Source organism: Aythya marila, assembly GCF_965140915.1.
Source record: "Aythya marila genome assembly, chromosome: 12".
Lineage (NCBI taxonomy): Eukaryota > Metazoa > Chordata > Aves > Anseriformes > Anatidae > Aythya > Aythya marila.
Window position 1 is genome coordinate 445814 of NC_139053.1, and position 25874 is coordinate 471687.

Genomic DNA, 25874 nt, shown 5'->3' on the forward strand with positions numbered 1-25874 from the left:
ATAAAATTTGCCTGATTGATCCCCATGTCTGAATCAAATCCATTTGACACACAACTAAGCTCTGCCAAATCTTAGTCTCAGTTAACTTCCCCTCTATTTTGGCTGTTGTCTGAGATTTCTTAAATTAACAAAACAAAAACAAACAAACAAACCACCTTTCCTATGATTTTTATTAACTGTTGATAAAATATGCCACAGTTCTAGACAGCTTTCCCCCTTAAAGGCAGAAGACATTGCTTCTTAAACACTTACCAGAAGAAAACAGAGTAGGGAAGTTCACGCTACTCATTTGCTCATTCTACTGATACTCTTCCCCATCTCACAAATGAGCAAGTTGTTCCTGTTGTCTTAGGGAGAAAGACCAAAACTAAGAATTTTAATATACCTCCCATCTGGGAACAATGCTATGAACTATCCCTGTGTTACTGGTAGGACCTCCTTGACCTCTTTTTTTTCTTTACTAACTAGAAAAATGAGGTGGAGGGTAGGAAACAACAAGACTGGGATATGCAAGCTCATTATGTCAAAAATTGTGCTCTAGAATAGATGCAGTCCGATACTATGCAGGCACTTTATTTTAAAGATATAAACCAGTATATCTTCCTGAAAACGTTATGCTAATGTTAGTAAGGGAAGGAGTTAATACACCTGAGACCCTTCGTAGTGGACAGACTAACAGTTGGCTATGATTCAGACTATATATTTGTATATTTGGCCAAGTTAGTATGCATTTAGATCTAAGCAGATCAAGAGATGTGGAGAGACTAAAACACAGATGAGTTATTCCTAATTCAATGCTGTATGTGACAAATTAGAGCACCTTATGCTGAGTTTTAGTAATGAATGATTAGTTCCTGATACCAACCTTGACGGATCATTAATTGTAGCAGAGTTATCAAGTGTCAGTATCATAAAATACTCTTCTTAGGAATCAAAACTTAAGAAAATCAGTCCCACTTTTAGAAACTTACCATTATTTTTTGTTGGCTTGTATTTAAGTCACTAATAATTAACTCCGCTTTGTATGAATAATATGTCTAAACAAAATAAATCCCAAATAGAAAATTTACCTCTAATTGTCTGTCATAACATGAAAAGAGGACAAGCACCGGTTTAGCATTTTCAGCACTAAGAACATATGAAAAATTATTTGCATTGGATCAAGTCAAATCCAGTTCATGACTGGGAATAACTCCACATGCATATTTTATGTACAAATCTATATGTAACTCCATATATTGTACACAGGAGACCTGAACTATCAGACATTTACCATCTTTTAATACAACAGAAGTGCTAAATTGAACTGGCTGGTAAACAATAGTCACAATAATGTGTCAATATGGCTGCAGAGATTCTAAATGATGGAAAAAACATGGTCTGCTTTCAAAATAAGTCAGGGAAGGCTTGTAATGCATTTTACTTCTGAATTACTCCTTCTGGTTTATGGATTAAAAATACACGATGATGGAGTACAAATATGCTGCTATGGGTAGAATGGGCCGGGTGACTGGCTTCCCTGAAATTCACTGCATATGAAAACACGATAGAGGGTTTCAAGGAAATACTAGGTCAGTGCTAAATGTAATAGGTCTAGAATAGTCTCCTCCAGACCATGAAACTGATTTTGAAAAATGTTCCAAATAAATAAAAATCCCAGGACTATCTCTATATTAACCTGAACTTAATCTGGAAGATTTCGGTGGTTAACTGTATGTTAATAGAATATATCTCTTAAATTCACAATCCTCCATAGAATGTCCTATTTGGCCCTTTTTATCAGATCTTCTACTTGGAGTGTTCTAAACTGTTTTAATCAAAAAAGTACTTTCCTATACTTTGTGAGAAAGCAGAAGTGATGAGTTGGGGCTGAAATGATTCTCACACTCTTGAAACAGACTTTGTACTTGTGTTTAGCCTTGTCAAGTTCAATTACAAATATTTTATTTACAGTTTGGTACATATTCATTCTAGTAAGTAATTCTACTATTTTAAAGGTCAAGAAACATACTGTAGGGTACAGCTTTCCTGGCCCTACAACTGTACATGCCAGTTTTTTACAATTATAAACATTCTATTTTTTTCTTAAAGAAAACGGAAAGGGTGTGGGAATGGGTGGAGGACTGGGAAATCAAAAGAAAATTGTTTCAATACAAAGAACTACTAATGTAAAGAGGTAGACATGGTATGATGGAAGAAGCTTGACACCTCCAAAATGACTCTTTCAGTTGGGAAAACAGTGTGCTTACAGGAGCAAATGGAATCAACAGCTTTCCTGGCACACATGCAGTACAGTAGCATGGTACTGAACCAGAAAACAAAAGCAGACTGGGGGGCCTTCGCCTATTGCTGTCCACCACAGCTGTTAATATGCTAACCTCTAAATACCCCATTCATCTGAAACTATCTCTGTGGGTCACCAGAGATCACTCATGACCTGTGACAAATAAAACAGAGGACTATAACTAAGAACATTAGATTTACATAAATAGCATTTAACTTAAATAGAGAAAAAATCCTCTTACTTAATCCAATTCATCAGCTCCACAGTGTCTGGGTCATAGAATTCTCTCAGCTCTGACAGTTCATCCATTATTCCTGGCCAGAACTACAGTGAAAAGAAAATAAACTGAAGACAGAATGAAGAAAACAACTTCTGGATGTTTAATTATTTCCTCTCAGTTGGTAATTGATCTCATCCAGCTCATTGATTGCAAGAGTTAAGCGTATCTACCCTTATGAAGGATGTGTGACTGTTATTATGACATAAACACACAGTTTCAAAGTTATAGATACGTAGCACTTGCTAGATGACCAAAAGGAACTTAATAACATGCTGTGGTAACCTTCAGGAACTTTTCTCAGAGCTCTGGAAAACTCTCACTGGAGCGAGTGGTTCTGGTGAGAGGTTTTCAGAACTGTTATAGTTTAAGATCAATTTGTATCTTGATACTTGTGGGAAACCACAAGTTGTCACCAGATGTGATTGTTGTGCATTGTATCTGCTTTACACGAGCCATTTCCTTTCCCTGGACTATAGAATGAATAGGAATATTTTAAGTTATTTCTTGACAGGGCAAGCTTTAAGAAAAAAGATCAAGAAAAAGAGTCATCATGTAACAGTTCACTACACAACAGGCAAGCCATTAAATAATGTCAATGACTACAGGAGAAGGAAAGGCACCAGAACCTGACAATAACGTTAGAAAAGCAACTTACGACTAAATGCAAAGAGGTAGCAGATATGTATCAGAAGTTAAAATCATTACATGTGCTATGGATGCCTTTAATGGCATTTCAGAAGTTTGAATTAAGAGAATCACTAAAGGAAAAAAGGAGAGTACTAGTGAATAGTAACTTCCCATCTGGGGAAAACGTTTCAAAACTTACTGAAGACAGTACATAAATCAAAGTTGGAGGAAGGAAATGAGAAGGACTGAAACAGATTTTTGAAAGCTGACCAAAAAAAGAAACAACCAACCCACCAAACTAACAGAACAGAGATATATTTGAAGGGTTTCTTGTTCAAGCTAGAGAATATTCAAGGGCAAAAGGGAGCAGTTAAGAAACATGATGACAGTGTTAATGACTAACTGATAGTTTTACATCTGTCTTTACTACAGAGGACATTGTGGTGAAACCTATTCCAGACCTGTTTGCTTAGATAATAAGCATTGCTGGCTTGCAAAGTGAAATGTCACTGGGAAAAAGTATACGAAAAACCTCTTGATGATCTAAAAAAACATAAATCATCCAATTTAGATAATTTCCATCCAAGGGTTCATGAGGAATTTGAATGTGATGCTGCTGAGGTACTTAGCAAAAATATGCATTCTTTTACTACAAGTGTATTTATGTAGGAGGGCTGGTGAGCAGGAGATACAGTTGGGTCAATTAAGACACTTATTAGCGTAACTGTTAATTTGATACATTTGTTAAAGTAATACTGACTGGTAGATTGAGAAACGTCTAAAAGACAGTTGTGGCAGAAACACAGCCTTAGTAGTGTTTTGGAAAGTACTACAGTATTGTAACGTATTTCCGTTCTTCTGAAGATCTCCCAAGAGATTGGTAAATAAATTAAGCAGTTGTGAAATGAGACTTTAGAATCTAATAACAGAACAAAAATTCCTTTCTTCACTGCTGAACTATCCCAGGTAGCCAAATGTTTTGAAAGCTTGGAATGCCAATTGCTTGGAGTCCCTTCAGACTGGAGACAGAAGGAAAAGGACTCTGCTTTGAGTCTAGATTATGCTGCAAACCTGCCATGCAATGGATATACACCTTGAGGATATACACTTGGCAATTTAAACTCAATGCTTGTGGTAAGAACTCGGGAATTTTTAAAAGCTTGTAGGTTTCCTCACATAAAATCTTTTATTTCTATCTAGAAAGCCTAGACTTTAAATAATTATCCCAGCCATAAATTTGGAGGTACTGAACAGGTCACTGAGGTTCCTAGCAGTTCAGAACTTTTCAAATACAAGGCTAATAATTTTGAATTCAAAATGTTTAAGTATTAATTATTTGGCCTCTTAGTGTAAAGCAGAAACTACCATATTATAAATACATACTGTTGGCCAAAGAATGAAAAATAGCAATCTTCTTAGGAACTGAATTAAATATTATGAATCAAAATAAATGTATTTTCTTTTGTCATTTCTTCTCCAGACTTTCACATTCACAAACTTTAGGTGTAAAGAATAAATACATACAGTACATACAAGGAGTTCTTCAGCCAAAGACAGCTCAGATCATTAGTATATGTTGAGCTATGAGCTCAAACAAATGTATGTATACCTTTGGAGTAAAAGGACTTGGACATGATAAAGATAAAAATAAAGTTTAAGAAACTGGATAAATCAACAGTTTAGTAGCAAAGCAAAATCAAGATTATTTGCCAGAAACACTAACTGCAAACTTGCTGAAGCTCAGGAACCAATTTCCAGTACCAACAATTTATTTAGGAATGACTGACATGCAAACACAATTTGATGGGTATTATTCTGTTGAGAAGTTAAATGCAGCGGACACTGATACAACCAAAATCTGTCTATAAAAATATGAAGTGAAATATGGAGAATATTTAGTACTGCTGCATTATATCCACGTGTTTACCTGTGACACAGCTAAAGAACGCACAGAGATATTACCGTACTTTTACATGAAGCCTGAAAGACAGCTAGCATTTTAGCTGAATCTGTATCTAAATAAATTATTGTTCAAGTGATGTATTTGGGACTCTGGTAACCACAAGCCTCAAAAGAGGCTTTCATTAGCTTATTTAGGATTAGGTTAATAATCCCATAGGCTTCTTTCCTGAAAGCTCACTATTAGTGTTTTGTTTTTTTTTTTCCCCACAAAGCACAAATATATCATATATTCCTCTGTACTTGAAAGAAATGACTTTTGAAAGAAAAAAATACTAGGTTGATGTATATTTTTATTCCCACTGAGCACTTCTGAAAAATTTAATTTTTAATGTCAATAAAAATGATTTCCTATATTTAGAAGAAACACAAAAAATAAGGCTTGTCAGGCAGACTGAGCACAACTACAACTGATCTAAAGCATATGAAAATCATTGATTTTTGTTGACTTCAGAATTGAATCTGACAGATTCAGGAACTTTGTATCTCCTCATGGAGAGTAGGAGGAAAAGTATTTCAGGCTAATCTGTCACATTAAGTCATTAGAATGTTATGCTCTTAGCATCACCCGTGTCAAAAGAAATGGCATTATTTTGATTATTTTCAGAGATGATAAAAAGGGAAAACATGATAGAAAACTTCCTTCTCAGCTAGCACACCAATGAAAAAAATCCTAGAAAATCCTCTAGCAGAGTAACAGGAAAATTTAAGTAGAATTCATCAGTGTAACTTTGCTAAATAAAGTTTTTCCTTTTTTTTTTTTTTTTTTTTCCGACTTTTTGTTTCATTTTATTAAAGTGGAGGAGCAAAGAACATACTTCTGGAGTGAACTCATAGCAACTTTCTTAACTGTTACGCTTTACTACTACCTTTTTAACTTTAATAATGCAAATTCACCTGGAGTTTCTCTGAAGGTTATTATTTAACAGAAATAGTCTCATCTCATACTAGGTCTTGCAGAAAAAATGTCTGCAACCAAGTGCCTTCTGACTTTTTTTCTTTGCAAATGCAGATTAAAAGGATGATATGCCCATTAATTTTATGATATAATTCTCACTGCTGTGACAGACTGACAGACTAATAAACTTGTAAAAGTTATTATTTTAGCCTGTTATTTATGTTTTTTTGGTCTGTTCTGTATTTTAAAATGTCAGAGGAGGCACTGCAGTAGAGAATGTTTTGATTATTTCTACTCCTACATCATCATACAATTTAACAATCTGCATCTTATCTGCATACTATCTGCAACTTTGTCAAAACAAATTTCCAGAAAGTAAGGCATATAAATCATACCTGCTAATTTATGCATATAAATGCAGTCAAACATTTGTAACTATGAACAATCCTTTGGATCAAATGAGTAATGTAGTATCTTATGAATAATGTAATATATTATAATGTAATATCTTATGAATATATTATAATGTATTATAATGTAATATCTTATGAATAAAGGTGTACACACTTTTTTTTTAAAAAAACTTTCTGTGCAATTATGTACAGACAACATCTCCTTAGTAAAAAATGAAAATCCCATGCAATTAATAAAGGCCAAAACACTGAGAGAGAAAAATACTTACCTTATATGAAATGTATAGCAATGTAATTATTGGTATGGAATATTTAATCATTTGTGTCTAAAAGAAATCCCAAAAAAAAAAGTTATTCTGATGATACATCTTTTTTATACTTAATTTTCAATATATTGATATATATTACATGCTTATGTGGTAGAATTTACACGTTTTGAATTTTAAGTTCATATTCTCATTTTGTTTTAAAGTAAGGCCCTTATACTTCTACCACAAAATGATGGATTTATATCTCTTTAATCGATCTTCTACCAAGATAAAACACTGTACAGTTGAGTTTAACAGACTCTAAAGTTCTCTTCAGACTGCTGCTTTCTTATTATTAAGACTTTTTTTTAGTAAAATTGTAGTTATTTTTCACAGCTACATCAATAGTGCCATCTAGTGTATTCAAATGGAATTGTTTAATATATAAAATACTGGAAAATATATTTTACTTGATAAGCTTATACAAATATACTTCAGAAATAACTATTTTAAGAGGACTACAAACAATATTTATAGCTTTGGGTCTTGATTGACTTAGCTATGAAGCAAAAATTAACTTCATGAAATCCAGTAAGTATAGTGCCAACCCGCTGTGATGTGTAGAGATGAACACATTTCAGGATTAGTCGCCATACTTCTGTACTACACAGGCCAAAAGATGCAAATACACACATGTGGGACGTCCACAGGTACTTCATTCTGAAAGAATGCACACAATTTTTTTGCTTATCATCTGGAACTCTGCTAAGCTGTACTGATGAGAGCAGTTATATTACAAACATTTTGAACACAGTTTTCTTGGACTTTCAGGACTCTTAAATAATTTAATGAAAGATCACTTTGGTATGTGCTCTTGAAAACATATCTGCTCCCCAAATTCCAAACAATATTTTTTGGCAGAATTTGGGGAAATGTCTCAGTCAAGAGGAGGTGATACACCAGGGAGAGAAAAGAAGATTCATGGCGCTATCAGGTTATGGTCAGCATTTTACACTCTTACTAAAATATATTGTCTACAAAAACCTTTAGAATAATAACAACAAGAATAACAACAAAAAAATGTTGTACCTCATTGTGCTTAATGCCAGACACCCAAAAAGAACTGTGTGAATTAAGTTGTAAGCAGCATCAGGCTTCAGTGTTATTGTATATTCTTCTGCTTTTTCCTGAATTTGATTTGAACCACTGATTGAACACAAGAAACAAAGTGTTATATTAAGTTCTGTTACACACATCATAGTAGTTGGCAGTATTTTAAAAAAAGCACATTTAATCCTGATGCAAAAGAGCAATACTGCTGCTATCAGTCCACAATCTTATATTACATCTACGATATAATTAAGCCTGATATCACCAACTTGATAGAGCAACATTTTCATGTTTGGTTTTCTGCATGTGCAGTGGGTTTAAATATGTTGAGAATGAGACACAATTATTTACAGAAAGGTATAGCTGAACAACTTGGTCTATTGCTTGAAGCGGCTACTCCCACAGGATTCACAAGGCTTTTGATGACAGTAAAAAACTTTACTGTGTTTTGTGGTTCTCTGTTGGTATACCTGGATGCTACTTAAACTGTAGAATTTAGTCCATCTACAGAAAAGTAAGCTTACAGAAAGGAAGTGCTGAAGAACTGGTTATTGTCTAATGTGGCCAGTTTTGTGAATGTTCGTAAAGGTCTGGTCAAAAAAGAAGCTGCTTAAATGCATGTGGGGGTTTTCCCTGTTTGTTTGTTTTGAGGGGGTAGTTGACATAACTGGGTCAGTATTAAAAACTGCAGTGAAGTCTTAGATTACATTAAGGGTTACAGTAATAAATAGCTGTAGAGTCTTTTGTTAGTTTTTAAAAATTGACTACTGCAATTAGTTTTTCAATATGTCATTGAATGCCACCAAAATGCCTCATAGAGGACTGACTTCACAATCACCATATCATAGTTTTAGAATCATTATGTGCCAGACCCTGTCTCACTCCCCTTTGCCCTTCACACCTTTTTCTTGTTTTCCATAAAGCCTACAGTGATTGATATTAGTAATATAATACTCCTTAATTTTTCGTTAATCAGGTTTCCTATCATCCCTTCTAACTTTTGCCCACATTATAAATGTGAAACAGAGTAGTTTATAATTAATCATTTACTTTAAAAAATAAAATAAATTTAAATTAGTATTTAGTACTAATTTTCTTCTACTGTTCTGTAAATTCCTCCAAATCCTACACCTTAGCTACAGGAACTAATCTAAATTACCTGGTGGCAGGTGATGGGCAGTTGCAATCTACCATTCTTGCCACCTCTTTACACAGATTGCAACAGTTCAGGTCAGAGTGTGTTAGTTCCTATCTGGGCAGCTTGAGGACACCCACCAAGTGAGTAAGGTACTCTTTGAGTACCTTACACAGGGGCAATGAGATGAACTATAGAAACTAACACGTATGTTTAAAAAAAAATAAAAAAGCACACTTTCTCCTCCCTTCACCAGAAAAAAAAAGAAAAAAAAAAAGCCCAACCAACAAACAACTCTGTATATACTGCAGAACTTCAACAGCAAACAAAAGAACTGGGAAGAATCTTGCGGAGATTATTTCTTTGTTCAGACCTGTTACGCTGATTGTAATTTTAGCTTTAATAGGAAATCACTTATTCTGCCTGATCTCTATGTAGTACATCCTATTGTTTCCTTAGCACATGTGGAAAGTCGTAATGTATGCTGCTGCATTCAACTGTCAGTTTCTTGGCCTGCTGAAGAAAACTGATTTAAAAAAAAAGGGGGAATTATTTTTAAAACATATTTTACCTGAGGTTCCGAAAGGCAACAATGAGAGCTGCTACTGTCAAAGGGAAGAGACTGAATATGTAGACGTAAAAAAGTAATGTATCCGAGAGTCTTGAAAAAGTATTTAATGGTAGTAAACCAAAAGCTTCTTCACAAAGATAGAGGTTAGCATCAAAATCTCTAAAGAAAAAAGAATAATACTTGTCATCATGTATTTCATAACTTGATATCAAAAAGGACCAAAGTTTCCTTTTTTCCAAGCAATTATACAGCCACAGTTGTATAGCTTTTTATGGAAAAAAAAAAAAAAAGTCTGACATAAACATGGTAAAAATTAATGATTCATTAGTAAGATTTTAAATAAGCAACAACCTGCAGACTTCAGTTATTGGAGCTTTACAACAAAAAGTAAAATTGCAGCTAACTCATACCTTGTTGACCCGAATCCAAATTTTGCTTTCAGGAATTTGAATATATGTTCATCTGATTCAAGATTAAGACTTTTCTACAAAATGAAATAATAAAAAAAAAAAAAATCAGTATTTCTAAGTACTGAAAAATTAGGCTTCACCTAGTAAACTTGTTTTTTACTTTTGAAATTAAACTATGAAGCACACAGGCTTACTGAGATAGAATGAGTGCTTATTTGATTGCAAAGCACTCTGTAATTTGGTGCTGTGATTCAAAGGACAAGTTATTTACCTTTCAAAATACATATACTGGTTTCTTATTTACAGATAAATTTTACCCATGACAGGTTGGTTTTAGCTTTAAGTTTTTACTTCAATGACTTTTTACATCTTACCATGGTATTTTATATTAGATATGTACTAAGTTTTAATGTCACTTTTACAATCTCTTGAAAAGCAGAAAACTGCTTCTGTCTGTACTATTATGCAGATCTCTTGATGCACAAGAAGTAAATAAAAGTACGGAATAGTCTACATCAGTTTTACAGCAAGCATTTATTTTAATTGCATTCACTGAAAAGTGAATTAAATGAAATTTTGCAAATGCTCAGCAGTATCATAATGCAGTATAAATCTATTTTTTATAAATTAACACTACATATTCAAATACACATTCATAACTTGAAGTTCACCTGTAGTTTTATGTTAAGAGTTTTAAGATTGTATGTTTTAAAGTATACCAAAAAGATTAGCAAAGCAATCTTTTAATTTCTGAAACCTATTCTTAGAAATGCAATGATATCTTTGCAATTTTTATTTAAAGGTATTATTGTAGATGATCTCTTTACAAGTACCTTTCAATATTACAAAATTAAATTTTGTAGTATTACTGTGTTAAAAAAATATTTCCTTACCTTAATGAATTTATTTACTAGAAGAGTCAAGCTTGAGACTAATAGTACATGGAGGATAAGTTTCCCAAGCCTATTAAACAAGTTGCCCTTCTTTAAGTTTTTCTAGAGAGAAGAAAATATTAGTATTTCAATATTTAAAATATTTAGGATTCGTATATATTTGGAACAAAACCAACAAAGACTATTTGAAACCACTTATTTGTTAGGCCTTTTATCAGGATATGTATTAGGCTCATGTAAGCAAAAATTCAAACATAACCAAGTATCCAGAAAGAAGATACATTTCTTCCCTGAAACTGAAGGGACAGCATTATAAAAAACTCTCCAGCATATTTTTTTGGCACAGTTATTTAACTAGCCGAATAGCCTTCAGTTAGAGGTGGCACCAAAAGGAATATTTACACAATTACTGGCACCCAGAGAAACTGCAGTTGTGATCCAGGATTCCTCTAACTTCAGTAGCATTATGTGCCTTTTGCCACATTTAGGTGGAGAGTCAAATTAAACGTGTATTCTGACTAAAACTATCAGTTGATGTGATTTTGGCCAATTTTCCAGGTCAAAGCTCCAGATCCAAGAACTGAACTTTTCATGCTCACAGACAACTTGGATTAGGTGCAGACATTAACTATAAAACCAAACCAAAACAAAAAAAAACAGTCCTGATTTTAAAAAGTCACAATAGTGAGAGAGAGCAGGAAAGGCTCTACAGGTTCATATATCCTGGTTAGAGGCAATCAACAATGCTAGTAATAGGAAAAAAAAAAAGAACTGCAAATAGAGGAAAAAATCCTAATCTTTGAAAGAAACAATAGATTTCTGTAAACTGAATTTAACATATATCTAGATCTCATAGAATATTTTGCTAGAGGCAGATCTGTAAACCTAAGACGAGTCCTGCTGAAACAAGTGTAGTCCATTTATGCAATTTTTTTGCAGGATCAAAACTGAAGCTTACATAATCATATGATAATAGCAATCACAGAATTATGGTGTTCAATGTGCTCAGTTACACTGTAGTTAGTGTAACTGAATTCATTATTTGTTCACGCAATATTTTTGTTCCTCTACTCTAAAGTAATTCCTGTAATTTGTATTAGTAATTTAAGACTGTAATGCATACAAATTTTTCATTTATAACGTGTAATATATATATAGTATATATTGTGATATTTACTTCAAACATATTTCAGTACATACCTGGATTGTTCTTGCTATCAAGACAGAAGCATTAAAGCTTATAAGTAATGATCCAAGAATCATAGAATTAAAAAACTGTAGGACACAGACTAGCAGTAATCCAGAAATTTGGATGATATAGAGCCATGTAACCTGTAAAAATAATGATACTTTTATACCTACAAAATTTTAGTCAGCTGCTTTTCTTAGAATATGTTTTATAATTTATTTCAACATCAATTACTTTTACAAAAAATATGTTGTCTTGCACTATATCATCACACCTAGATCCATTACTATACTCTTCCTATATTTATGTCTTGAAATAGATTTAGTATTTTATACCTTTCCTAAGAAAATCTGATGCTGTCATAAATTGGACAAGTTAAACACTTGCAGAGTGAGGAAAATATTAACTAGTTAGAATTTGGGAGATGTTATCTATTTTCTTTAGTCATAAAACTGTATCTGTAGCCTCTGTAATGTCTTTACAATCAAAGACATACAGCACAGTGCAGTATAGCAATTAAACATCTGATTTCTGTGTAACTTCATTTATGTCTTTTCAAACAATACAGAACTATTACGACAATTCACTTGAATGCATGTGCTAAAAAAGTCAGCTGATTTTCTGATACTGTTGTACCAAAACACAAATTTTACCTTACAAAAAGTGAAGTTTAGTCTTGTACTACTGCAGTGGCCAAAGTCAGTACCAAATGACCATCAAACACCAGTAGTGTTAAGTAGCGCTTTTGAAAAATTAACATGGAATAAGTGGTGCAGTAAGTCCATTATAGTATAACTGGGGGGGGATTGGACTAGATGATCTTTCAAGGTCCCTTCTAATCCCTAACATTCTGTGATTGCCAAACGTTAAGGTAGCTAATTAGTCACATTAATTGCTAACTTCAGCTTACATTTGAACACATAATGAAAATTTTAGATTTAATCTCAGTAGAATTTCACACTGACATTGAGTTCAATGTTTTCATCTTCTACAATGTGCTTCCATTTCTGAAGATTGACAGTACATGATCCCTTAATTTCCTAGTGACATTTGTTTAACTTTTCAGCTCCTTCTCTTTAGCAACAGTGATAATGTTGTTATTTTGTGGTGAATTTCAATGCATGAAATCTAACTGCTTCTTTTGAGCCCTCCAGCCTATTTTCCTCTTTTGTGGTACAGTGCCTACAACCTAACTTTCAAACAAGGATGCAGAATGGTTGAGGCAAAATTCATAGCCTGTTATGACTTCAGCTTAGGCAAAGATTTCTTGTGCCTTTTTTTTTTTTCCTAGTCACTTCCAGAGGACATGCTCAAGCTGTGGTACTAGATAACTGTTGAGATGGTGTTTAAAAGCATTGCCTTAGTAATGTCAAAATCCAGTTGTGTCTAAACAAAACTAGACTAAAATTAACTGGAGTGAATTACATGAAGTGAAATAAAATCAGCTAAAAAAATGAGAAATTTGATTGTTCACTTTTCCCACTTAAAATATATGCACTATCATTAATCAAAATCTGAAAGGCATACATGCAATGCTTCCATAGCTTGATGATGGAAAAGAGAAAAGTTTGGTTCTTACCTTTGCTGTGGGAAGCATGTCAAAGCAGTCCAGTATGAATAATGCCAATGCTTGTATCAGCATCATAAACTGATTAAATTGCCAAGTCAAGCTAAAGAGGAAGGTTGCTACGAATACAGCGAGAAGTGTCAGTCTCTGGGAGGGTGGAAAAAAGTTTTATTAAACTTTATTTTCCTTCATCAGAGAAAAAATCAGGGATTTAATTTATTTTAAATCATTTTTTAAAATTGCTAATACATGCTCTCTGCAGTAACTGCTTGTAAGATAATATTTTTAGACCTCAAGCTCTTGTATTTACACCTGTGTTTTATCACTGTAATATGTTCTGGTTTCAGCTGTGATTGAGTTAATTTGCTTCAAAATAGCTGCAAGAAAATGGTGAGTTTTCAGATATGTTCAGCCCATAGATTGACATGCGATGTGATTTATTATGCTATAAATAGTAGTTGACTTGAACAAATTGAGGAGTAATGACTGTTTGTCAGAGTTTATCATCAACTTACTTTTATTTCTGCAGATTGGCACAACCTCCTATTTTTGTAATACAAATGAAAGCAAAGGAAAAGCTTTATCACTTGAGTTTCAACAAGCTTTTTTCCTGTCTCCTGTGCTGCTGTTTTGTACTCTATAGAGCTTAATTTTAAAGTTAAAAGCTTCACCATATTTTTTTCAATGCTGAGAATATATATGTTTGTTTTCCAACTAAATCTAAAGGATATTTTAATCTTTGTAAGCAATTTTTGTGTGTGTGTGTGTGTACACATATGTATTTCCAGTGCTATAAATGCTTTTTAAGTATTTTCTCCTAAGTTTTAGAGATAGTTTTCTGATACTAGTTTTGCTGTGTCATACTTTTAAGAAATACTCACTTCTTGAGCTGGCTGCAAATGTGTTCTGAGTAGGTATGTGATGGCTGCAATCTGAACCGCAAAGAATGGTAGTGCCCAGTTTTCTCTTAAGGGAATGGTGAATTCTACTCTTGTAGTATCTATTCTATACAAAACAAACAGTTTCATAAATTTAAAACAAACAACACTAGCTTGGGTGACACAGAGGCTGCAATGACAGGCATGTTTTGTGGTGTTTTAGAAATGAAGACTCTAAACTTAACATGCCTGGTTCTAGAAAAAATATCATTATGAAGGTCCTGCAAATCTGCAAGCTGTTTCTGTACCTCAGCTGCTGTGCTTTAACTTTACTTACTGTGAGAAAAAGAATATAGTATGGATTAAATCTTGCTTCTAAAACACAGCTTGAGTAATCCAAAAATGAAAAAATCAACCCCTCTCCCCGAAAATCACCTCTGGAGTCCAGCATGTGGAATTTAAGCTACAGGTAATTACACTTTGTCTTTTGGTTTCTGTAAAGCGCATATCAGAATATTAAGACATCAAGTTCTTCAATGTGATCCCAATGCATTGGATTTGAAAACCACTAGAGTGGTCAGAAGCTTGAGCTAAGTTTTTGAATATTCTAACATAAAAGGTATGTTACAGGAATTAGTACAAGCTCTCCAAAAGGCAGTCGTTACAAAATCTCAATTAAAAGTTAAAAAAAAAAATCAACACAGAACAGTCTATGTCACTAGTCTTAGCTTCATTCCAGCAGCTTAGTGCTGATGTAAAGCCAGTTCCTCCATGTTTCTCTCTGAATGGAGAAATCAATTGATAAAAAGATGATCTTAGGTTGTTTAGAATCTCTGGTGGGTGGATACTAAGCTGAGACCTAAAGGGCATATTAGCAGATGTCTTTAACATCTAAGGGACCCTAGGCTGGAAAATACAGGACGTATCTGGAAATCCAGGCATATCTGATATTTGTAGTCCATTTTCAGAGACTAATTTACACAATTTTTTTACTCCAATTTCTTGAAACTTCTGCATCTTCAACTCATTTTTGATTGTTTTCTAATTATTTTCTATTATTTTTTCCATTTTGTGTCTAATCTGGAGAGAGACCTTATTTTTTCTTCTAATTAATCATGCATTTGAAGGTTTAATGCTCTACCTTTGACATGAGGTAAAAATTTTTGGAAGACTGAATGCTGAATCTCACTTACCTGTTTGTAATATACCAGCAAGCTGCCAATAACCCTGAAAGCCATGTTCCACTAAGAAGCCAGCTTGTTACATACAGAGCAAAGACATACACTGCCTGAAGTCCAAACAAAGTGTAGATATAAAAATAAACAGGCTCTAGGTATTGCTGTAAAACACAAGAACACTGATGTTGACATAAAACACTTGGGGAGAGGATTATACTTAATATATATGAAGTTTTGCTTTGATAAATTAAAAAGGTATCAGAAATATTTCTAATTAGAAAATAACTGAAAAGGGGAGCTATGATTCACTGGGCAAACTTCATAATGCACTTACAATCTAAAGCCATAAATAAATGCCTACCTGAATTGGAAGAATCCTATACAGAATGCTGAGAAACACCTCCTGGTAAACATTCATTCTTTCAAGTATGTTAATTGTCCTCACAGATTCAGTTTTATTGTCATATACTAAACCATGTAAACCTTAACGATAAAGAGAAATTGAAATAGGAGATGGTCATTTTCCCCCCTCCATCTTCATTTGAACAGTGAATAACTTTTTCAAAGGTATTTTAGGATCTTTCACCAAAAACTGCATATGTTGAGCCAAGGATTCAGATTACATTACCTCTAAATCACTATGACCTTCTGCTGTCCTCAGCTTCCCTGCTGAGAATGTGACTTAGAGTGCTAATTCAGGTACTATATATTTAGTAATGCATAAAACATTTATTTTTTACACTTACATTCCTAGTATAGAGTTAGTGGTATGTACTAGATCTTGCGAACCATTCTTGTCACTACTTTGAACACAGGTGATGTTAATATTGACAAATGTAGTATAAGGAAAATTGATAGGGAGCAACATTTAAGTATCTAGAAAACACGACACTATCACAGAAAACCCTGTCATTGTATATGGCTTGCTTTTGAAAACTGCCATTGTGTCACTTACTGTATAGGCATACAACAAGAAATTGTCCCTTCCCGCAAATAATTCATCATTTAAGTTGAACAAGAAGAGAAGAGTAAAAATGAGAGTAATAAACTGAATAAACCAGCAAGGCAGAAATCTGAACAAATATGAAAGCTGTCTCCCAAAGACATTGCCTTCCTCTGAAGGTGAAGGTGTGGGACAGAAACCAATATATCACTGTGAAACTGATTACATCCATAACTTAGTGGCTCCTTGGTGGATGAACAGAACAAATATGTCTCCAGTACAACTGTTACACCATCTTTCACAGTTACGGTATTCCTTGTCTTCAACTATATTTGAAAAAATGTTAAAAACAGTCAGCTGGCAACACAAAGGAAAACTTACTTTACAGTTTACAATACCTTGCTGGATGGAAGCAGCCTGAATCATCTGTTTGTAGTAGGAGTAATAAAGTCCGCATTCTGTTCTGAATGAAATTTCTCTTTCAACTTCCTGCAAGTTAAAGTTCAATAATAAATTCACTTTCTACTTGCTTTTTGCAGTCAAATGAAGCTGCCATGTTTTTCCATCAAGTCAACCCAGTGGATGCGGTAACTAGTGAATTTTGGTACCAATTATGTTAAACTTGCCTATGTAAGTAAACTTCTAATATTCTGATCTAATTAATTTCATCGGATACTCATCCAAATAACAATTACTAAAGAGTCAATTTTAAAATAGAAAATTTATTTCAAATTTCAGTATAAATAAAAACATGAAATTCTAATTCTGTCTACAATGGGGGAACCGGCCTATTCAGTAGTTTGAGTCTTTGGATTTATGTATTCTATGCAACTTAATTTAAATAAAATACACGAACAACTTAGGGTGAGAGGCAAAAGGACTGAGGCGTTGATGCTTCTGTTAACTATAGAAATGTATGTGCCTTTGGTGGTTCTGATATGCAGTTCTGAAACATTTTGGATCTTTTACTATTTTTGAATTATTCAGTGTTTAGATAGGTGCAGTGGCCAAGGGGTGCACTTTAAAACTGCATATGTGTGCTCCATGCATTTAAACTTTTCTTCCAGATGTGGTTACACTGTAGTGCTCCACGGTTTTGCCACCTTAAGGCTTGATTAAATCAATGTGCTATACTTGGGACTACATCATTATCCCAACTCTGAGATTTCAACTGGCAGGGTAATCTGCTGCCCATTTTCCTAACAGCTGTTTCTTGCAGGAAGCCAGCTAATCATTACACTCACACTTAAAATATACATTAAAAAAAAAAAAAAAAAAAAAGAGATTATTTACTTGTTTTTAGGCACAGGTAGAGTTATTTTTTAATCCAAAAATGTTTACATTATCTAAATTAGGTGCATTTCAAACTCTACCTTTTTATTAGCTGATGCTAAAGCAGGTGAGGTCTAGTGAAGTGTGAAAGCTCTCCTAGATAAAAAAAAAACTGCTCTCAGACAGGCTTAGGCATTTGTTTCCTTCTGTTAACTTATTAGTTATGAAAACCTAATGAAATTTAAAAAAAAATCAGAGTCTTGGATGACCACATTTAACCAAGATAAGACTGCATGAACAGCCAATGTGATGAGAAATAATAGGCATCTTATACAAAATTATTTTCTTAGTAGTCATCTTTGTAGTAGTTTTGATAAACACATTCCTTCAATTATCTCTGTTAAGCATTTAATTAGAAAAGGTTAATATCCCGATTTGCAATCCGATGAGGTCCCCATATGCGGTGTAAGGAAGTCATACATTAAGAAATTTTGGTGAGATTTCTAAAGATAACCTTATTAATTCATGTTTTGTTTGTTTTTTACAAAATTACTGAAGTAACAGAATGATACGATTCTGATATTTTTATGAATGCCATTCTGGTTAAAGCAACCTTGCACAGAATTTCAAGACCTTCACCTCTCTTAAACAGTCTCTTCTCTTCTGCTGGCACAGAACCCATAATGGGGTTAAAAATAATAATAAAAAAAATGGGATTAATAATAATAATAATAATCATAATCATGCTCCTCCTTTCTCTACTGCCCAGTACACCATATCTTAAACCAAAACACATGTTTTATTGAAGTTAACTATTGACAGAATAAATCAATATTAGTTCTGGTCTGAGAAAAATCAACAGATAAAAATGCATCTGATTCAAAATAAGTCCACAATTAAACTCTCCAGATGCTCTGCAGCATACAAATAATTAATACAAATTAATACAAATACCAGCAGAAGAAACTGATATTGGCACTACATACTAAAAGCTACATACTTAGCAAAATGAGAATGCTGGATTTTGAATGAGCTCTATTTTCAAATTCATCACTACTGAAGTCTTCTAATACCAAAATACCAAAAAGCAGCTGATACAAAGTGTTTAAAAAAAAAAAAAAAAAGTTAACATTTGGAATTTATTAAGGGGGAGAGCAGAGTCACAGAGGGGGATCTAATCAGCAAAAATGCATTCAAACATGATTAAATTGTAATCCTGGCACCAGCTGTATTCAACTAAATTCTATACTTTATGAGACAAACACTAGTGAGCTTTGCATCTGTTTCATGCTAAGATAACATCTGTTTTATTCACGTGCAAGATTTTTCCAGTTCTACAGCAACTTATACTTTTTCTAGTATTCCATGACAATAAAAACATATGGACTTACGGGTAAGCATTATAAAAGCACGTTTGCCTTACTGTATATTCAATTTGTACGTGTTCAACAAAGTTATCACTGTTATAAAAAAATCCTCCAGTATAGTATGGCATATGATTTCAATTTATGGAATTGTAGTCTAATAGTATTAACCATTCAAAACAAAATACAAAGGACTCTTCCTCTCTAGAGCAGTACAAAATTCTGGAAGTCAAATTTCCTTAAGATCCCTAACCGAGTCATCCCAGATACTGAGCAATCAGCCAAAGTCTGAGTTGAGCTTTTCTACAAATAAAGAACACAAGCAAAGCTCTAATTTGTTTTACCTTTTGACAAAACTAAAGCACATTTTGTGTTACTGAAAACATCCTTTAGCTGTTCCATTTAAGATTTGAAAATCTCCTCAACTGTACAAGTGGCAACTCAATACAGATGGCTGCTGTCATCATTTCTGGTTGCAAATCATGCCTTCAGCAAACGTATTTAATCCATGTACATGGTCTGTTGCCTGGTTAACCTTATGCGCACCTGTTAGGATGGCATGGCTCCTACTCAGATGATTTTTGATCTGGAATAAAAGCACCCAACAGCCACTCAATGGATACTTCTTTGGAAAAATACCACAAAAGTTTTGGACTGCCCTCCCCCTGTTTATGGCTTACATATTCACTTTGGGAAGTTCTAATTATCTAGCTACCAGTTTCTCCACTTTTTCTCGTCTTTATTTTATATTCAGAATGTAAAGAGGTAAAATAGAGGCACTCAGAGAAAGAATCCTAGGCTTTTTATGCTGTATGTCTGAAAGATTTGAAGCTTGATATTTTTATTCCTGGTTTCTTGCAAGCAGCAACTTTATTCGAGGAAAAGGAAACAGCAGTCACCTAAATGCTTACTCAGAGGGGATGAAGAACAAATGAAAGCTCTGCATGTTTAACTGTTTGTGTTAGAGCATTAATTTGTTGTGTGGCCTTGGCCTGTTCAAGACTTCTTCTGAGTTTGCATTTGAACAAGCAATACAACAGCTGACAGGAAAGGTGATGCAATTCCCACCCTTTTTAATTTCTGTAGAACAGCATGTTTCCAAAATGGTACTACACTTGAGAAGCAATCAATAAACTCAATCAAAAATCAGAATTGCTGAAAAATACTGGAAATAGACTTGCCAGAAAACTGAGAAAGGCTTTTTGGCTAAGAAACCTGTTTTGGCTTGTACCATCACAAAGAGAAATGTTTATTGTTTTGATGCATATGAGAGGAGATTCAAGCTTTTTTTCTTCAAATAGCTTGACCAAGATAAGTCATTGTAACCTTCTGTGATCCCTGGTAGAAGTGCATGAAAACACCTCTTCTGATTATGTGACATGGTATTTTCCATTCTAATTTTTTTCTGCAGTTTTTTTCAGGAGGTCTTGGGATAGTAAAAAACAACAACAACAACAACAAAAAAATACAAATACCAGTCATGCACCACTTTAAACGGCTCTTCAAAATCTGCTTTTTCAGTTTTTCTGATAAAGAAACAATATTATAGCCTTCTCCAATGACGATGGTAAATTTGCAATAGCAGGCATATTTATTAGCAACTAGGAATAAGACTCACACATACTGAACCAGCTGAAATCACTACACTGTTGAAAGCCATGTTTAAAATAATACAAAACAGTACAACAAGCACAGACCACAGTTCTTGGTAGTCCGGTGAACCATTGCTGGAAAATACCCAAAACTGAAGCAGCTTTCTGTTGACTGTAATTGAAATTACAGAAAGGCAATCGCTACAAGCGCACACAAAAGTTGTTACTTCAATTACATTGAAGTTACAATTCATGACTTCACACAATTAAGTCATTTTTACTTCCAGTCTTTAGGGCTGAATACAATTGGCAAAATGTGTAATTCTGTAACTAAGCAATTATGATGTTCATGCATCAATGTAGTCTTAATTCAGAAAAAAAAATCTACCTTTCTACCTAAGCAGTATATGTAAAAGCTTCTGTATAGGTTAGTCCAAAAGTCCAAATTTTTAGTCCAAAATCTTTCAAAATTCTCATATTTGCTTAAGATAGGCAAATATTTATGCTTTGGCTAAACTATAAAATGTTAGAGGAAAAAATTTTTTTTTCATTTATTTTCAAAAAAAAAAAATTGCGAGGATCTCATACAGCTTAGATTTCTTATCTTGCTAGTCTGACTTCTCACCATAAAATAGGTATACTGGCAAGAAAAATGTGTATAAAATATGGATACTGAGATGTGCATACTGGCATGAAAATTAGTCTTGCCTATATTTAAGTTAACGTTAAAACCTTAGAAAGCTTTGTGTTAACCATAGTGAAAGCACGTTCAAACTCTGGCCTGGCAGACAACTGCAGATGTTACCAGACTCAAATCATTCTCAACATTCTTTGTATTTGCAAATAAACTGCAGGGGTTGCTAACTGTTTGTTTTCAACCTGTAATACATCATGTAAAAACAAGTCTTTTGAAGTATCTTTGAATCCTTCTTGGAAAGTAAGCATTTACAAAACTAAATTGCATTTGTCTGATCAAAGTATAATGATAGTCTTCTACATGGAAAGATATCCTTAGAACCAATGTAAGTTGAGAATGTGCACATGCAAAACATAAATAGACTATTTTCACTGAATAATACATACATATTCATACAAACATGAATACATACTGCTTTTCACTGCTCCAAAAAGCAGTATGTATAAAGCCTGTCTGATTTTGGCTCTGTGTTACAACTGGTTATTTTATCTCTAATAATACATGTATATGAAATCCCATTAAAGTTTTTCCTGTTGCTGTCAGCTTAAAATTAGCCCTGGGGGCTCCCAGATTCTCTGGTGGAGTTAACATCTTTGACCTCATATTATACATTCTTCAGTAAGAGTATCTGTATGTTTTTCTCAGTTAACCTGTTGGTAGATGAATTTAATACTTTTAAGAATATTTCCATCAAATTAGCTAAAATTGTTCAACATACTCCAATGTTACTAGATATCATATCAATTCCTTAGGATGGAATGAGAGGCACAGAGACAACAGACTAAAAATGTATCTATATGGTTAGGGTGTTTTCCAGTTTTGAAATCTAATGGCATTCTGTACTTAATGATCAAATAAAATGGTCATTTCATCCACTGGGGGGGCAACTTAATTGCAACTACAGACTTGCTTCTCTTAGTGTGCTGTGTCCCTGTGTATCAGTTCAATAGAAAAGAAAATAATGTTCAGACATGGACTTGTAGACAGTTATATTTGTACTTCAAAATACCTGTGGAATTCATCAATACTTGTTTTTGGAAGGACAAGGTAAATCTGAGGTGCACCTAATACGTATATAATATACGATATATCTCTACATTCAGAGAAAGATGACAGCAGGTACAAAACTCTATTATATGTATAATACAGCAGTAAGTGCTTCAGTAAGTACCAACTATTTTTATTTTCAATATGTAAATGTGTCTTGGACAGGAAAAGTGCCTATTATAGGAAAGAATCATATTGCAATACAAGTGTTCCAGTTAAATACAGATATTTGAATAACATAATACATGGAGACCTAACAGAGCCTACCAATCTTAGGCATTTTCAAAGAAAAATTACTCACCTGTTTCTTTTCTCTGGTTAAATTTAGATGTGCATAAAGCTGTACTATTTTCCCATGCAATGATTCTGGGAAGAAAACTAGTCAGTTATGGATCTTGGGAATAAAAATTCCCCTAGAGTGTTTTATATTGATAATTGTCTGAAATGTATTTTGAGGTTTGCGCATTTAGAATAGTCTTATATAAGATTAGTATTGAATAGTAAGAGACTGTGCCCAAATTGTATTACAGGATCACAGCTTAAACATAATTAAAGAACTGTGTGCCAGGATCTTGTGTATTATTTTTAACTGTTGTTTTGTTTTTTTTGGTGGTGGTAGTTTTGGATTGCTTTTGCTACAAGATATGTTTATAAAGCAACACATAGCAGATTGTTAAAACTCTCTTCTTGATAATGACCAGTGCTTGGAAGAACCATTGCTGTCCCTCAGGCAGCAGAATAATGGCACACACAGCTGTATAACAATGCATTTAGAGGAAAAACTGGTGAAAGGTCTTTACAGAAATGACTTGAGTACTTAAAATGTCGTGGGGAGGAAGCACAACTTCTGATTTTACATAACAAATTAAAAAAAAAACACAAAAAAACAACTGAAATATTCTATGTTTTTGAGCAAGTTACAAGACAGATAAATAAATGAAACTTCAACTAACATTCTTATTAAAGCTCTACAAAAGCACTGATCGATGAAACTATGAAAATGACTGTTACCTTAATATTGGAAAACCACAGGTCATTTTCATGCAGCGTAGCAACATAAAAAGAAGTAAGAAGTCCAAGACCAATGGCAACAATTCCACCAAGAGTTATTGAAAGTATGTTCCACAGCTTTCCACCTGTATGATCTTGGAAGAGAAATATTTGACTGTGTAACTGTGAAGCACACAATTCAATTTCAGTGAATTTTGGAAACTCATTGATACATTGCCTGTGCTAGTACAGGTTACATTCTGGCATCAGGACACAGGGTTTTGAGAGCTCTTTATAAAGTTACATTTTTTCTTTGCAATTCACGCAAAATGAAATAAAGTGTGCCTTACTTGGAAAATGTAGTTATAGTTTAAGAACACCACAACTCTACATAAATCTAGATATATATCACATCTAATTTGTAAATCCAAATTGGAATATCCTCAAGGGCATCTTTTCTAAATCAAAGCTGTAGAGGATGACTGTTAGATCACAAAGATATCAAATCTTCAAACTTCTTAATATATCTGCCTGCTTTTTTAAACTTAGCTAGCCAGTCTGTCCTGCAGCCAAAAAGCAAGGGTTTCTAGTTCAAGTAATATTTCATATGCAATCTGCTTATATTTAAGTACGATCAATTAGAGGTTTTCAAATCTTTTTATGTTACCAATGATTTGAACTGTGATTCCTTTAAAAACGGATGACAACTATAAGAAATCTGACAATGCATCACTATTAGTAAACAGAAAAAAACTGTTTTTACCGAATAAATTAGAGTTTTAAAATGGAGTGAGATTGCCATGCAGTAATCTGCATGCTCTCTCTCATCCAACTAATTTTGGTAATAGATATTCAAGTATGAAAATTTATTCGGTACTTACCTATTTCTAACCTGTGTCTAAGACAGACACCAGATGCTGAACACTAGTACAAAGTCATAATGTCCTAATCATTACCTACCAGACAGAACTTTCCCATCAGACTTCACATTCTTCTCTTCTGAAGGCTGATCTTCAGCTCCTTCTGTGACTCTTCCACCCCTTCTCTGTCTTACAGTTGTCATGATGACAGTCACTTTAATCCATTATTCTTCAGTCTGACTCCTAAATGGAAACATTCAAGCAATGCATCTTCCTACCCAACACTCATTTAATACTGTATGAAATGTTTGAAAACAGAAACATATTTTATGCCATCAGAGACCTTAAATTACCTGAGTTGAAAGTATAGGAAACATTACGCTAAATCTACTCATGAAATTCATAATTTTCCATACTCCTGACAAGGTTTTAGAACGGATCATAGCTTTGAATGCACTCACTTTTTGGGTCCTTGACTCAAAATGCCTATCAGGCTCCACTTCTTTGAACAGTATGAAATGTCAGCCCTTCACAGAAAAAAATGTTCTTTAAGCTGTTTTAGTTGGGTACCTAGAATGGAGAACCATTTGTTTAAATCCTGGCTTTCAGGAAATCCCCCCATAGTGGGCCATAAGATCCAGACACATTGCCAAAGAACATGCACTATAAAAGACTACAGCAACACCATTAAAAAATCTTTGATGTTTTGTACTGTCAAAGCCTTGTAAAATTTGAAAACGTTAAAAAACAACAACAAAACAGCTAGAACAGCTAGTCATTCTCTTGTTAATTCACAGTTCTCTCTGTTCTGTGAGAGCAGGCCAGAAGTAAAATTGCTTTACCCTGCTACTCTGCAATTGAAAATCAACAATGTCCAGTCCTGAATGCAGGCACATTACCATTCCCAGAGTGCAGACAGGGGTACTTGTGTTACCACTGGTTTGAGTGAGTGATAATGGAGCTGCTCTAAGAAATATGCCTCAGCTGCATGCTCTTTGTGGTTTTAAAGCTTTTGCAATGAATTGGTTTCAACTCTTTTCCTTACTCCTGGGGGAAAAAACATACACACACACCAAACAACATGCACGTGGAGGGAACTATGTGAGCATGTATCGGTTTGTAAGTAGCTTGTTTGTATAAAATCCAACTATAACGTAATAGGGGGCAAGATGGTCATCGCAACCACGGTCTTTCCCACCACCAGGCTTTCTTCAAAACGCCCTGTGCCGGGATGAATGCCTTTTCTGCCAGGTACGCCCGAGGAAGCCAGAAGCTCAGGGAAGGAATGGGACAGTCCTGCCTCCGACCCCACAGTGGCCTGCGGAGGTGAGAACAGACGAGGCGGGGCAGGGCCTGCGGCCGGGTCCGGGGCTCAGTCAGGGGAGGTCGGGGCGAGGCCGCTCGGTGGCGGCTGCGGGCAGGCCGAGGGATGAAGCGGCCCCGGGGCTGGGCAAAGGAGGCAGGAGGGC

The 25874-nt window shown here is 34.2% G+C and overlaps 1 protein-coding gene across 4 annotated transcripts in view; it reads right to left on the reverse strand.

Annotated features, from left to right (window-relative positions):
- Positions 1-25874, reverse strand: part of DPY19L3 (dpy-19 like C-mannosyltransferase 3) — a 35258-nt gene that overhangs the window by 9018 nt on the left and 366 nt on the right. For 2 of the 4 annotated variants that reach the window (XM_082769968.1, XM_082769965.1), the window contains exons 2-17: positions 24867-24975; positions 24506-24648; positions 23567-23700; positions 16982-17072; positions 16002-16123; positions 15656-15801; positions 14466-14589; positions 13597-13731; positions 12029-12160; positions 10829-10930; positions 9936-10009; positions 9526-9684; positions 7799-7915; positions 7318-7429; positions 6731-6787; positions 2526-2608 (exon numbers count right to left, since the gene is read on the reverse strand). In XM_082769968.1, the coding sequence (XP_082626094.1) occupies positions 2526-2608; positions 6731-6787; positions 7318-7429; positions 7799-7915; positions 9526-9684; positions 9936-10009; positions 10829-10930; positions 12029-12160; positions 13597-13731; positions 14466-14589; positions 15656-15801; positions 16002-16123; positions 16982-17072; positions 23567-23700; positions 24506-24608 (1691 nt within the window). In that variant the 5' untranslated portion in view covers positions 24609-24648; positions 24867-24975. Of the gene's footprint in view, positions 1-2525; positions 2609-6730; positions 6788-7317; positions 7430-7798; positions 7916-9525; positions 9685-9935; positions 10010-10828; positions 10931-12028; positions 12161-13596; positions 13732-14465; positions 14590-15655; positions 15802-16001; positions 16124-16964; positions 17073-23566; positions 23701-24505; positions 24649-24866; positions 24976-25874 lie in introns of all 4 variants that reach the window. The other 2 variants (XM_082769966.1, XM_082769967.1) reach the window with 2 other exon arrangements.